Below are 15,955 nucleotides of genomic sequence, written 5' to 3' on the forward strand. Positions count from 1 at the left end.
CGTGTCTATGAATCTGCATGAAATGCCTTGCGAATGTGCTACGCGACGTGACATGCGCACGCTGAAACCAGGGGCATGGCTATCCGACACTGTAAGTCGTGGCATCTGACAATGTTATTTCCACTATATTTGCATGATGGACATATCCATGTAGGGACATTGTTATTTCGTATTACATTTAAACAAATGGCAAACCTTATTTCGCAAGTTGCCTGGTCTGTTACAATGTTCCAGCCAATCAACTTGGTCGCGGTTCAATTGACTAACGGACAGCGGCAAGTACACAAAGACGGTAGGCATACTGCGTGGTTCTTTCCAGTATATTTGTCGGTAAGTAAGTGTTTTAGGTCGGTTGTGTATTGCAGAAGACATATTTTCAGAAAACTTTGGCTGACTGAACTTTACACACTAAACATGCAGACTTTGATACTAAATCAAAAAACTCAACCTCTGAACCATGAAAATATGGTCAAATCATATTTTGGACATGACAGATATACTGGGGTGCTTGATGCATGTGAGAAGGTAATACGAATGTCCATCCCATTGAAGCGAGTAGATTTAATATGGACGTCGGTAATATGAATGTCGATCCCATTTACTTGAATGTCAATGTAAATATGAAAGTGCGTACATGTTCGCATGCCCTCTAAACAATGTCTTCGCTTGTGTTTATGTTTATGTGTAGATTTACATGCCTTTCAATTATGGAGGAGTACATTGGGTGTGCCTAAAAATAGATATGGTAGACCGTGTGGCGTACCTATTTGACTCATTGGCATCCGCCACACTGGACACCAACAAGCTGAACACAGCAAAAATGTTGGTATGTCGTGCTGAATTTCACAAATCTACTTCCACACTGTCACATCCTTCACATAAACTAACGGTCTCATTCTGCAACAGGTTCAAACAATGCATGCCTTACTGCAACTACAGTTTGGAAATGAATATGCTGTAGACATGCGTACCTTTGAGGTGCGCATGTTAGAACAAAGGCCATTACAACAGCTGGACGAGTAATCCACAAACCCTGCGTCACATTGACTTCACTCTTGAATCACTCATTTAACGAACCTGCTTATATTTTACGAGAGACTGAATGTTACATTTCATTTGTAGCACTTTCGACTGTGGGATGTTTGTGATCAAGTACATGCAGCGGCCTGATATACCCAGCGGTCCACACAAGGTACATTGTACCGCTTAATTTCCAATTGCGAAATAAATCCGTTTATTCCCTACCGCTGTAACCGTACCTGATTTGTGTTATTCGCTTTCTGTACATAGTTTCATCCTTCTGTGCGCCGGAAGTTGGTGCTTGACTTCGTTATGGATGTGAACAATACAAAGATGGGCGAGTATCGTTCGTGCATGTGATTGATTGCAATTACAACAAATAGTGCAGCGATTTTATCATGGCCTGCCAGTACGAGTGTAATTTCGATGCCCAACCACAACTGGATTACTGCATCAGCTTGTCGTGACAACTTTTTAGGTCGCAGCTGTGATAATACTAATTTCCCACGCGTATTGATTGTACACATAATTCCAATGTTTGGGACTCGAACAAACGAGGGAAAGTAGTCATGTTTGTTTGGTTTTATCGTGGCCTGTACGTAATGTGATACACATAATTCCAATGTTATGGGTACAGTACAGAACAAACAATGCAATGTCATATTTGCCCAAATGACTATAGTAATGTTTGTCCAGTGCAATGTGATATTTGTCCAACAAACAATGCAAGTTGAAAGTAGTAATGTTTGTTCGCTTTTACCACATGAATTATGTTTGTTCGATTTTTTTTAATGCCATGATTTTGTCCAAAACAAAGCAAAAAAAAGCCCACAGAAGAAACAAATGGCGGTGACTATAATGCACTTTGAAGGGGAATTGATTACTTCATAAAAATGCACAAACGGTGAAAAATTGCACAAAAAATAAAAACAACCATACAACAGACCATTAAAAACACAGATTATTGATATTCAATTTTTTTTTTTGTTCAGCAAAACAAAAAACTGTATTGATGGAAAAGCACATACAAGGTGTCAATGATACATCAACAAAGAGGAGGTTGGAGACCAACGAAGAGAAACAAAAACAGAAGGAAAACAATAACAATGTAACTCCAAGCCCATCCTCACAAAACCACATAATAGGGCAACCAGATGAAACTCCAAGGCAGCATGAACAAACTTCAGACCATACAGCCACCATTGAGACTTGAGCCTGAACCTTCAACCTCCATTGAGACTTGAGCCTGATCCTTCAACCTCCAAAAAAAAAAATTAGTACAGCAGCAGACCAACAATTACAACAAGGCCCGCAGCAGACCTCCAATAACTTTCCCCAATCCAACAGCAGACTTCCAATACAGCACACCAAAACATCATTCAAACAATTGCAAAAAGGCCAATATGCAGCAGCAGACTGAAGCCTATTCGTTGATCCCATATAGCAGCAGCAGAGTACATATATAGCAGAGCAAATTTGAAGCACAGCAGAGCAGCAACCAGAAATGAGCATGCTTGACCCCATAAACTAAGCCAGAGCAACAAGCCAAAAATAAGGCAAAGCATAGCAACATTGAAGCACAGCAGAGCAAAAGTAGCCACCAAGAAGATATGGTAATACCACAGACTGACCAAAATCCTGCATACCACAGCTTGACCAAACTCCTGCACCCCAGTTTCAAAAAACACCAAACACCACCCCCTAAATGAGACTTTGATACTATCCAGAATACAATATATGTCGTCCACTGAATACTGTAGGCCTCTATAACTTTGCTTACAGCAAAGTGCAACCCTCACTTTCACCATCTCAGCCAATTCAGGGCCATCAACAATCTTATCATTAAAAAGGCAATCATTCCTACCTTTCCAAATCATTCCTAGGTGTGCAATACAAAAGAATACATATATAAACTAGCCTAGGATTTGGGGAACAGAACGCCTAGAACACCCCACTCTGATTGAGCATCTGCCAGCATGGCTTGGGCTTGGTCCAACTCAGCTTTAGTTGTCTGAATGGATGCAGAACGATGTCTAATTTGGGAGAGCATCATCCTTGCTTCTTGATTAAGCTGGTCGTGTTGCTGCTGCAGATGAGCCTTTCTTTGCCGGACAGAGGCAAGTTCTGCCATGAGTTTGGCTTCCTCAAGTTCAAGTGCTGAGTGTTGCTGAAGAATGGCTGCAGAGGTCTGCTGGCTGAGTTTGAGTGAAGTAGATATGGTGTGGGCTTCGTTTAGGAAATCCTTATTGGTTTGAATATCCTTCGAGCAAGTCTGAACCATCTCTGAAAGGGTTGGCCATTCTGTGATGATCTTGGCCAATTGCTTTAGTTGAATGGGGTTGAAAGGATTAGGGGAGAGGTTTACAACAGCAGAAAGACAGGCCAAGGTTTCATCAGGTTTGTGGAGAATGATTTCTTCAACTGGGGTGTTAATGAGGTTGATGAAGGTGGTTAAGGTTTGTTGAGTTTCAGCATCAAACAGATGTAGCCTTTGAGGCAATGGGGATATTTCGTCTAGATCTTGTTGAAGAATAGAAACTTCGGCCCAAATATCCTGGCATGGACCGACGGCCTGTGAACATTAATAGTTTGGTGAGAATATATGCTTGCAAGTAATAAAGAGTAAATAGGATGAGGTTGGAAATGGTAGTACCTGTCCTGATAACGTGCACGCAGACGGTTGGCCTTGTTCAGCTGTGGTTGTCGCATGAGGACGAGTTGTTTCTGGTACTGATGAGATGGCAGCATCAGCGCCTTGAGGGTGTTTCTCTGGTTCTGCTAGCAGGGGAAAGTCATGAGGACCTTCAAGTTCTGTCTCGCCCATTGGTCGTGGAGATGAGTCCTGTATTATGTCCATCCCTGTAAATTGGAGAACAATACCAGTTACTTAAAGAGAAGTTTTTTTTTCCCAAACGAACAGTAACATTTGTATTTCTATTTACCTTGGTTGTGGTGAACTTCTGGTTGAGGGGATTTTGTGTTGTCATCTGTTGGAGAGGATTGGCTGTTGATTGAAATGTCAAATTCAATCCTCTGAGATTCTTTGTTTGACGTTTGGGAATTGGAGGGGTTGGATGGTGATGGTTGAGGGCTAGAGACAGAAGGGACAATGTGTTGAGGAGAAGTGAAAGGATGTTGTGATGCAGACTGTGTGGATTGCTGTGGCAAAGACTGTGAAGCAGGTTGTAAGGGAGTTTGTTGCGATGCTTCAGGTGGTGGTGGAGTTGGTTGTACAGTGGGTTCTGTGGGTACATTACTGATTGGACTGGGAATTTGATGAATGTGTTGAGGAGAAGTGGAAGCATCGTCATCATCAGCAGCAGCAAGGAGTAATCTCCTTCTTTTTCTCTGCACAAAAGTAAGTGATCAGTCGGGCGTGAATGCAAATTCAGATGCTGTAAATATGTAAAGTGAAGGCTTACTTGGTAGAGCTGCCCTGAAGGATTTGATGTTGTTTCGCCAACCATTTGGCTGAGAGGGATATCCCACTCACTTAGGTCTGTGCTTAGAGCAGGAGCAGTGGAAGGCTCTTCTCTCTTCTTCGCCGTGACCTCTGTCTCAGCAGGGGTACGGGTGGTAGCTCCTCTCTGTGCTTGTGTCTGCGCGGCTGCGAAAGAGTCTGCCATTAATTTCGGAACTGAGGGGGTGTTTGTCTGAGTAGTTGCATCCATTGGATCCTTGCCTTTACGTTGGTCCCTAACCAATGGTTCAGCAGCAGGCACAATTTTGGCTGTCAAGGGTTAAACAAGTTAGTGTTGTAGAGAAAAAAACAAAACAAATTGCATGACACAGTCAGGGATATGAAGTATATGAAGGAAGGATACCTGTAGCCTTAAGCTTGGAAGGCGAGGATATGCGGCCCTGAATATGAATACAAGTATCGTTAAGGCAGCTTTCAAGTGGCTTGCAGAAAATAATGGCAGTCATAAGTCCCCACCAATGGTCAAAAGCAGCCGAGCAGTCCGAAGCAGGTTTGAAGAAGAAGGGGCCAAAATCTTGGAAAAGTTTGGTGTTCTCTGTCAGAATGGATTCAGCTTGTGTAGGATCTTTCAAGTGGATTCTGGATCCAATCTCCTCATGGATGGTTGGGTGGAAATAAGGATAAGGGATAGCCTGGGAAAGACCAAATTGCCTGGACCATTGATTGGGACAGTATGTCTCAAAACTGCAGCTGGATAGCTTGGCGGAGGATATGGAACAGCCAACCAAGACATGTCTACAGGTGAGAATGTGTCTCCAACTCTCATTTTGTTCTTGGACTTGCTCATTGTGTAAATCAGAAGGGTCTGTGAAGAGGAAGCGAAGTCTACTGGAGGAGAATTCAAAGTTTTGAAATGGCATGTACAGGTTGGAAGGTCTCTGGGAAGGAAGGTTGTAAAACATGGTAAGATGATTTGTGAAAGTGAGTTTTGAATGGCTGTTATAAGTGAGCAGTTGCTCAGCATAGGAGTGGCAAACAGGTTTCAAGGTGTTAGGTGGTGGGGGTCGTGCCTCAGGGAAATAGGCATACAACCAGGCCTGGAAGAGCCAGAAGGGGCCACCACAGTTGCCAGAAATCTTCTTGTCGACAAAGGAAAATAGGGCCTTGTAAAGGGTGGCAAGAAGATAAGGGGCTAAAGCCATAAGTTGGCCGTCTTGCATACACAAGGCAAGGGGGAGGTATTCTTTCGTGATCTTGTACCCAGGGACACAAAAAAGAAACTCACAAAGCCAAAGTAAGTAAAAAGCAGTTCTTTCTTTGTCATCGACAGGGGAACCATGCTTGCCTTGGTATTTTTTGGCAAATTCTGTATAGCACATGTCAGTGTTTAAAGTAAATGTCACTTTTGGAGGCTCAAGGAGAGCATGAATTGGATTGCCCAAGATTGGCAGACCAGTCAAGTGAGCTACATCTAAGATGGTAGGGGAAATCATACCAAAATTGAGGAGTAGGGAGTTACTAGACTGCGACCAAAAGCATGCAGCAGCAGCAATCAGCCCTTTCTCCACGTCATAAATTTTAGTCGACAGTCTAATTGCTTCAGCAATGCCCTGGTGCTTCCATACTTCGGCGTCGTGACCTTCAATTCTCCTGGCCCAGCTTCGCCAATCAGAGTCTGGTGACCTCCACCCTCTGAGTGGGTTTTTGCTGACATTCCAGTTAGTCCACTTGAGTCCAGCTTGGTTGAGAAGAAGGTTCTCACCATTACCAAGGGGATAGTATGGAGCTAGCTCGTCTGGGAAGTAAGACGCGAAGGTAGGGCCTAGAGTAGCCTTAGCGACAGAGCTTGGGCTGGGCAATAGGGTTGCAGCAAATTTTAGAGGAGCGATAAGTGCTCTGATAGGGTCCGGGAAGCGGAGTAGGTCTTCATTGTTCTCCTCAGATGGAGATGGTTGAGATTTTTTCGGTGCCATGGCTTAGGGTTTTGTGGTGCTCTGGTTTTGAACGGCAATGGTTGAGAAGAAGGAGTACAGTCTGGGGAGTTCGAATCAGAGGGAAATGAAGTGGTTTGAAGTTGAAAGGGTGGGTCTTTTATAGCTTATGATGGGGCCAGTATATTTAAAAGCTCTTATATTGGGCTGTACTTTATGCTTGTTTTGGGCCCAAACAATGGCCCCCTCGTTGAAGTTAAATATCATATGACTTGGACCCCCATGACCCCCTCTCTCTCTGATTGGCCACTTTTTTTTTTTTTTTTCAATTTCTTATTTTTTTTCCTTCTCCAAACAGCAGCCCCCACGTGTGTGTGTGTGTGGGGGGGGGTGGTGGTGATTGGGGGGGTCTCAATCACTTCCGCAATATTTAACTTGAACATGGGGGCCATTGTTTGCACCAAGTTTTGCCAGTCTCTGTCGACAGATGGTCCACTTAATCGAGGGCATGTGGCCAAGTCTGAAGGAATGTCCACGACCTGAAAGTGGGCTCTCTGCATGTGGGTCACCTAGAAGTGATAGGGGAAGTTTTTACCACCAGTCACGGAGTTAGCGGGCACACTTTCACGAGGAAGCATGAGACAAAGCAGGAGCCTTGCTCTGTCGACAGAAGTTTAAAATAGTTGGTGGCCATGAAATAAACACAAGAAAAGGGAGCTCGACAGATAGAAGTGGAGGTTTAGTATTGATATCCGTATACTGTTTTTGTGGCCCATCATTGCATGATCCTACACGTCTACACCATAACTGCCACTGTAACTGCCCCGACTTCGAATCTTCAAGTCCACTCTGCCAAATATTGACTCTTCCCTGTCGACCTTCCTTTTCACCATTGTGGGGCATGTCCCTCATCATTATGAGACAAAAATCGACAGAATATTGTCCACTAAACACAACCACAGTCCTTGCAAACTGGGTCAATGAACCGCAACACTTGGCCACTCACAGTTACTGCCCCTGACTATGAATCATCAAACTCTGCCAAATATTGAATTTTCCCTGTAATTTAATCAAAATATATTCAATGTCGGTAAACTTGAAAATACGTTTGAAATAACCTTTTTCTGTATTGTAATGACTTAAACACAATTGTTGTCCTACATTTTACGTAACGAAAATACACAACTTGTTTATATCAAAAACAAAATATACATCTCGGGTTTATAATCCAAAAAATGGGAACTACTTTTTTTTAAAAAAAAGTTCACTCATATTTTCACCTACATTCTGATTGGATATTAGATTAAAAATTCCTCTTTGCACCTATTTTTCCCACATCCTCCCAACAGCTGCTCCATTCAACTAACATTGAATCTTGCATGCCACCTGACTTACACGCTGGAGCAGTTACTGGCAGTGCTCATGGATTTAGTGGCCACCCTCCAACAGGAAACATGAACGAATTGGGAGTCTGTATCTGTCGAGGAAAGGCTAAAAGGACCTGGGCACAGGTGGTAACTTCAATTATATGCACTTCGACAGGTGGCAACTTACTTTCTACATTGTAACTTCTGTGTAGTTTTTTCCCTTCTACTTTCTACTTTGTTACAAACAACACAACAAAACAACAACTTACTTTCTACTTTCTACTTTCTACTTTGTTACTTTCTACTTTGTTACCATCACTTCATCGAAAGAAGTCTTCATCCATTTCAGGCATTTGAACCAATACCACAATTGCTTGATTTTCTTCTTGAACTTGTCAACTTTAAATTACTGCTTCGTTGCTGTCCATATAGGCCCACCATAATTTTACTAACAATAAACCCATAGTAAACATTAAATAATTTCACAACTCCTGTTCGTAACTCGTAATTCATATACCGATCGGCATGGAGATAAAGTAACGAGTTCGTTGGGTTACTTTCTCCAAGTAACACCCAAAATTAACTGCCACTTGGATTATATACAAAATGCATGTGCTGGTATGTAATTTTGCAAACCCACTTGGACAAAATTCGTATTTTACTCGAAATATAATACTAATTTACAGACACAAGTCATAACAAATCAATACGAAGCGAAACACATCGTTAGTTGATAAACCACACCGCAAAAAAACCCTTCAGTTAGATCCAACCAAATATGGAACAGAAACAAGCAACCCGCAATAGGAATCTTGGAATACAGACATAAGCCAATTTCCCACCCAAAACAACACACAGACAACCCATATATATCTCACCTCACCTTCAGTTAGTTTTGAAAATGACAAGTCACTGCAAACACAAATGACAACATCACTCTAAACAATATGGGAAATTTACAACTCGTGGCCCTGTACATAAGTAACGTTGTGCCATTTCCTGGCATTGTACATAACCAATTATTTACACGTTACGTACAGCAATCCGTGCAAAATGAAAACTACATACATTATTTCCATGTGTTTTCAATAGCTAAGGGAATAAGTAAATCATACAAATTATACAATTACCTGATTCACCTCATCAATTGTGTTCGAATCATTTTTCCACACTGCTGCTTCAACACTACCGTATTGGCCCACAGGCTGCTTGGAATCAGGAGAAACATCAAAAAATAGTCGCCGTTGCTTAATGTGCGGTGTACTTGGATCCACCAACCCAGTTTTGCAGCGAACGGGCAATGACTCCGCATTGTACTCACGGTCAGTTATGTGGGGTGTATCTGCATCTGAGTTATTACCCACTGTTCGGCTAAACCGAACCTTAGGACACGTTCGCTTTGTGTGCCCAAAGCATTTGCAATTCCCACATTTTCTTGGTCTTCGACAGTTGGACGAGGCCCGTCCTGGGTTCCCTTTTGTCTTCACAACATCAGGATCTTCTACTCCAAATTGTCGACGGAATGAATGTTTCCCTTTGTCTCCATTCCCACCGTTCAAATTCCTCTCATATAACTCCTTCATCCGGGTCGTCATCGGAAGACATGCATCCCTAGCATCCTTGAAACCTTCCGTTGATTGCGAGGCATAGAAACACATTTCGTTGTAGGAAGAACACAATATCCCATACCGGGCCGTCTGTGTTGTAGTGCTATCAATTGAGGGTTGAGGCCATTGCTGGCCATCCTTGCTTGCAGCCCTTGTCCATCTATGCAGCACACAAGTTGGGGGAATTTGCGTTAAATTTTCAGCTTTCATAACACATATCATGTGGCAGCAAGGTAGCCCCAACGACTCAAACTTCATGCAAGAACATCTCATTGCAGCATCCATTGGACTGTGTGTTACTATCCATGATCTGTCCTTCACTCTGTACTTATGAATATAGTAGCATTTCTGACCATCCGGCAAAGGGAACACATCCTTCACATTCAACTTCCCCTCTTCTAAGATTTCATCACGGAACATTCTAAATATATTTCGGGTGAATAGCTCAGCTCCATGTCTCTCTATATCTCGCAATGGAGTAATCAATACCGGAAAAGTGTTATTTGTTTCAGCATCATCTCCAGCCTCGTTATACCTTATCCTTGCAAGAGCCCGATCATAGTGCCTAACAAATTCATATAGCTTCAATTTGTGTTGGAGGAAGGGATTGAAATAAGCATTCATACACTCCGAGCGCTGAGTGCTCTTCATCCCAGCAAAGAAATGTCCACGCATATATGCCTCAGCCCACATATGACGCTTCTCATATGTCTCCAACACCCAACTGTTGGTTTGAAGTCCAAATTCTTCGACCATTGTCGTCCAGCCATGCTCAAACTTTGTCTCATCCGTTTCCATGTCCATGCACTGCTTGAAAGCATGTGCAAAGCCACTTATGTGAACATTTGAAACAGCATTTTTCCCAAGATGCCAATTACATAATCGATGTCTTGCATCTGGAAATACTCTTCTGATTGCCTCTCGCATCGACTTATCCCCATCTGTCAGTACGGACACAGGTGCTTTATTGCCCATCGCCTCCATAAATGTTTCCAAAACCCATGTGTATGTCTCAATTGTCTCATTAGCTAGCAAAACACATGCAAATATCGTGGTCCTAAAGTGGCTAGTCACACCAGCCAACATGACAAACGGTTTCTTGTATGCATTGGTTCTGTAAGTTGAGTCAAATATCAACACATCACCAAACTTTGCGTAGTCGGCCCGCGATTTCGAATCTGCCCAGAACAGATTTTGTAACTTGTTATCGTTACACACATCATACTTGTAAAAAAAACGTGCATCAACATCAAGTTTTGCGCATAGGTAAACCAACGCACCCTGCGCATCACCATCCTCAACTTCTGCTCTACGTTCGGCTTGAATATGGTTGTGCAGATCCGTGCGGATGAAACCAACATTCTCATAAGACCCGGACTGATTTACCATATAGTCCATGATTTGGCTAGTCTTCACACCGACATTGCGCATAGCCATTGCTTGAGCTTTGTCACCGCTGTTTAAACTGCGATGTGACCTCAGATACATCACACAGTGTTGTTCCGCCAATTCATGGTTGTGGTCTGCGACGAAGTGAGTCACAACATACTTTCCCCCTTCACCAGCATCCGCATCGTACCGTATGCGAAATTGGGCTTTGCAACCTACTCTTGTTAGTGCCTTGGGAGCTCTACTCTTCTCAGCAACACGGTCCAAGTATTTTGGTAATCTCTGACCTTCCCTTGAACACAACCACAGCCTACTAACGACCTTTCCCTCTTTATTTGTGTTAAATCTGGATTTTCGTATACTAAATCCCTTCGCTTTAGCATACGCATTGTAGAAATCTTCTCCATCTTCGACCGAATCAAATTTCTGTTCCAGAATAGCACGTTCAACATCACCAACCATGTCATTGCGATGAGCATCGTCAACCATTTCTTTTTTCACATCGGCTCCGCCATCTTCAACGTTCATGTTGGTTGCTTCTTCATTGCTCGGACCAGCTTCGCAACCATGATCAGGTTCTGCCCGACTTTCATTCATCAAACGGATGTCATCTGCTTCATTTGGAATGTCATAACCATCACCTTCCCTTTTAACTTCCGCTGGGGCCATACTGCACATGACATTACTACCAACAATTACTTGATGACCGAAAATTGTTAACACAAACACAAACATGACATTTTCACACGGGTTACCTGTTTGTGCAAACACAAACACTCGCTTGAGAAACAGAAAGAGAAAGGTTAGCTGCCAATGGAGGGGTTTCCGTTGGAGCGAAGCGTAGAGCGGTTGAAGTTAGGATGGGGGTTTAGTTGAGGGAAAATAGCTGAAGTGAACGGGCCAGAGAGACAGAGAGGGAGACAGAGAGAGGGACACAGCTCCATACCTCATATCTAGTTCGAGAGAAGGGCTTCACTTCAGCAATGGAACCAACACAGCCTTCTAGTTACGTTGTTGTTGGAAATCGCCCGTTATACTGTTCCCTACAGAGCTTCGTCAATGGAACGAACCCAACAGGGGCTTCTCCCTGTAATGGAAATCAACGGTTACACTGACTCAACCTTACACACAGAGGAGAACAGAGAGAGATAGAGACGAAATACAGAGAGTGAGTGGGATGCAATCATGCAAATACAAGCATTAACCGGTTGCCCCGGTTTCAACTTTTTCAGGATTAAACAATTCAATGGTCTTGATCAATTATTGTAATCTAACGGCTAACAATTGGGTTGCATATGGTGTGCAACCTTAAGGGGGTTGCACACTTAAGCATGACCCTAACTAATAATACAATACATCATAACCAAATATTTGTATATTTGGTTTGAATATTCAAAAACTATTTTTAGACAAGTTTTTGTTATTTTTATTGAATCTTTAAAATATTTTAATCATTTTTTATACTTTTTGGATATATCTATCGAAGATGCATCTAAAAGGTAAAATAAATTAACTGAAATATTAAGAAAAATCACTAAAAACAAGCAAAAATTAGAACAAAAATCTGTGTGTATTTTTGTTCAAATTTTCATTTGTTTTTAGTGAACTTTTTTTAATATTTTAGTTAAACTATTTTATTTTTTAGATGCATTTAATCTTAATGCATCTAAAAAGTTTTTTTTATTTAAAATAAAGCTAAAATATGAAGAAAAAAAATTCAATAAAACAATTGAAAATTCGTTTAAAAATAATTTATGAAAATGTAAACCAAAGAAAGCCAAATGTCATGACCGAGTCATTTGGGGCATACGTATTATAAAATTCAACAATGATTCATCCCACTAAAAACATCACCACTAATAGCACTAATGCATTAAAAAAGTAAAAAAAAAAAACACAACTCCAAGACCAAAACATCACATCATTAATGGCGGGACCCACTGCCACCTAATTAGTGAGAGCACTAATTAGTGCTCCCAAGCATTTTTCTATAAAATTTTCTTTTTTCTTTTCAAATAGTCTTCTTAAAAAAGTAGGGATATTTGGCCAAAAATTCTTCATTGATCATCTTTAAAGTCAAAATGACGGTCCAAATTTTTTTAATTTGTAAGTCGCTTAGAGAAGAAACACATATTACCAATTTAACTTTTTAGAGCATCAGTATCAAACTTTTTAAAATTTTAGTCAAATTATAACTTAAAAAATTATTTTTCTATTTTAGCTAGTCACCTCACTGCATTAAGCTCTCTATTTTAACTCAATTCTATTAAAATATTTGTTATTTTTTTTTATAATTAAATTGATGAGCTATCAACCAAACAATTCTTATGTTTTACAAAATGTAAAACTGGAGGAAATGTAAAAAATAAAAATAAAAAAATTGCTGTTGACCGGCCAAACGTCCAGCCGTACTTCGAGCGGACGTCCAGCAACACATAACTCCGCCTATTGTAGCAATGAACAATACCTCACTTGTAGTGAGATACTGTAGTATTAACAAAATAACTGAACCTATACCGAGTCTGATGGAGCCCATATTGTTGATGTTTCTCTCTACAATAGCTTTAGCCTAATATTGATGCTCCCCTCACTATTTATTTTATTTTATATAATTTTTTTAATTCCTTTATTACTCTCCTCCCTAACCTTTCTCTTTCTCCTTACACTCAAAATCTAAAAAAACCTTAACCCTAACCGTAATTCTCTCATACCATTACCTCTGACCAACATCTTTGCCGTTACAACCATTTGTTGTCGCAGCCACCCTTCACTCCATATAGTCACAGTTGTAGCCACCACTACTACTCACTGCCGCAACCCTTTGTTGTCACAACCACCTCATCGTCATAGCCATCACTCATTTTTTCAAACTTTCAAATCTACGTTTTCTAACACCGCAATCTACCACCATTGCAACGTCTTCTTCTTTTTCGCGACCTACCCACGATCGCCTTCGCAACCCACTTGTGGCTGACGCCATTGTTGTTTTGTAACCCTATACTTGAGAAAGAGCAAGAGAAACAAAGAGAGGAAGAGAGAGAGAGAGAGAGAGTGAGTGTGTGAGAGATAGACATACAGATTCAGATTTGAAAAGAGAAGGAATATGGAAGCGATGAGGCGACGTTCTGGGTTTGGGGTTGTCGAAGAAGGGTTGGGCGTGGCGGGTAAGGCGGAGAAGGTTTAGCAGTGATTAGCAGTGGTTGAAACGTAGTGGCGGTAGAGGAGATCGCCGATAAAAGAGGAGTTTGGGGTTAGAGACCATAGTAGAGGACTGCTAGAAACTAGAAAATGGTCGTCGGAGATGCGGCAGCAGCGACTGGAGGTGATGGTTTTTCGGAGAGAGGTTAGGTAGAGGAAGGGGGTTTCGCGATGGCGGGTAGACCGATGGAGGTAGTAGTGATGGAATGAATGTGTAATGAAAAGGTTGAAAGTGGAAAGTGTTTTTGGTAATTTTAGATAAAAATAAAAATGTAATAAAAAAATAAAACTAAATGGATGTAAACAGTTGAAAGTGTGGTACAAGTAGAATCACTCATAAATAAATTTGTTTTTATTTTTTTTATAGACAATCTTACCCTCAGACCATGTTTGATTAGAGGTTTGGGAGAGATGATTGGTTTACCAATCCGTAAAACCTACCAAATCTATGTTTATGTGCATCAAAATGTTATAGGATTACTAATCTCATGAGAGTATGAATCCTCCTCCTATGGTGGGATTAGCATTCCCATGGAAGGGTTAGGATACTAGTCCCCTCACATAATTTGATGACTAAATTATCATTTTGCCTTCCATTTTACAAAATCAATAAAATTATATTATATGTGAGAAGGATTTTTAGGTAATTTTATATATTTAAACAAACATACTTTATCTTACATTTCCAACCTAATACCATCACACTAATAATCTTCTCACTCAATCTTACTGTAATCATAATCACATCCAACTTAATCTGTTAAACAAACGAGGCCTTAGTAACTACTTTTATATTTCAAACTTTAAAATTATGTAACTTTTGATCTATATATTGGTTTTTAAGAAAATTAGTAGTTTTAGAATCCTCTCGTCAATATCTATTACATTGGGGTGCCTCTATTTATACACCACTTTTCCTCTCAAGGCACACCATTAATTGGTTTAATTCTTATTACAATATTAACCTTATGTAAAATGACCACAAAGGACAAATGACTATAATACACACTTGTGTAAAATTACCATAAAGGATAATAATGAATACAATACACACCAAGTATCTCAAAAGTTATTTACGTATCTTATTCTCTCTCAAGAATCCAAAAACCCTGAGACAAAAACCAAAAGCCCTCATCACCTTGACTTCGACCTCGATCTCAACCTTGACCTCAAACTCGAACTCGAACTCGAACTCGCCCACGAGCAGGATTTGTTAATGCACAACATCGTCTCTTTGAGGCAGTGGATGGAATACGCAAAGGGTCATCCATTTTCTGAAAATGAAACAAAAAACAGTGAAGGATAAGCCCGTTCGGAAGTATAGAGCCAAACTATTCAATTTTGCTCGACACTCAAATTTCGAACATATTGAACTTGTTCGACAGACTAAGTCTGAATAGTTTAATTAAGTTCGATACTAAACTGTCGAACATATTGAATTTGTTCGACAGAAACATTCCGGACAAAAGATTAATATTCGACAAACCAGTGTCGAACGGTTCGCAAAATCAAACTTTCATATGCAATGCCATTGGTTCGCAAAATCAAACATTTATATACAATGCTCATGGCAATGCAAAAACATACATAAAATCCTCAAATCTAAGCAAAATGAGAATTCTTACTTACTGTAGCTTTAATATGGAGTTGTTTCCATCGGCATCTTTGATGAAATAGAGAATGGAGGAGAATGGGTCTTCACCACTGGCATTTTTGATGAAACATAGAATGGAAGAGGAGATGAAAGATTGTAGGTGGGGTGTGTGAGTAAGGATAAAGATAAAAGATTGTGGTGTGTATTGAGAAAATTTGTATTTATTAAATTACTAAAGGTGTACCTTGAATAGTGGTGTGTAAATAGAGATACTCATTACATTGACTACGAAATTATTTTTTTTAAAAAAAAATCATAATTTTTTTATGTTGAAACTAACGTCAACATTTACGGTGAAATAGAATAAAATTTTACCGTTTACTTCAATTATGACGGTATTTTTTTTAAAAAAAGAATTTCATAGTCAA

The 15,955-nt window shown here is 40.5% G+C and overlaps 2 protein-coding genes across 2 annotated transcripts; both read right to left on the reverse strand.

The window, feature by feature from the left end:
* Positions 1 to 1,761: 1,761 nt before the first annotated feature.
* On the reverse strand, positions 1,762 to 6,691 carry LOC145790448 (uncharacterized). Its single transcript, XM_082868285.1, has 5 exons — positions 4,845 to 6,691; positions 4,443 to 4,750; positions 3,963 to 4,368; positions 3,674 to 3,879; positions 1,762 to 3,592 (listed from the first exon to the last, which is right to left on the reverse strand). The coding sequence occupies exons 1-5, from the start codon at positions 6,412 to 6,414 to the stop codon at positions 2,939 to 2,941; spliced, it is 3,144 nt and encodes a 1,047-aa protein (XP_082724411.1). The 5' UTR covers positions 6,415 to 6,691; the 3' UTR covers positions 1,762 to 2,938.
* A 1,806-nt stretch (positions 6,692 to 8,497) lies between these two features.
* LOC145791242 (protein FAR1-RELATED SEQUENCE 5-like) lies at positions 8,498 to 12,040 on the reverse strand. Its single transcript, XM_082871571.1, has 3 exons — positions 11,682 to 12,040; positions 9,117 to 11,405; positions 8,498 to 8,651 (listed from the first exon to the last, which is right to left on the reverse strand). Exons 1-3 carry the CDS (start codon positions 11,684 to 11,686, stop codon positions 8,498 to 8,500), a joined length of 2,448 nt encoding a protein of 815 aa, XP_082727697.1. The 5' UTR covers positions 11,687 to 12,040.
* Between the last annotated feature and the right edge of the window lie 3,915 nt (positions 12,041 to 15,955).

Source organism: Camellia sinensis, chromosome 5 (genome assembly GCF_055761805.1).
Source record: "Camellia sinensis isolate YWXY chromosome 5, ASM5576180v1, whole genome shotgun sequence".
In the NCBI taxonomy this organism is placed as follows: domain Eukaryota; kingdom Viridiplantae; phylum Streptophyta; class Magnoliopsida; order Ericales; family Theaceae; genus Camellia; species Camellia sinensis.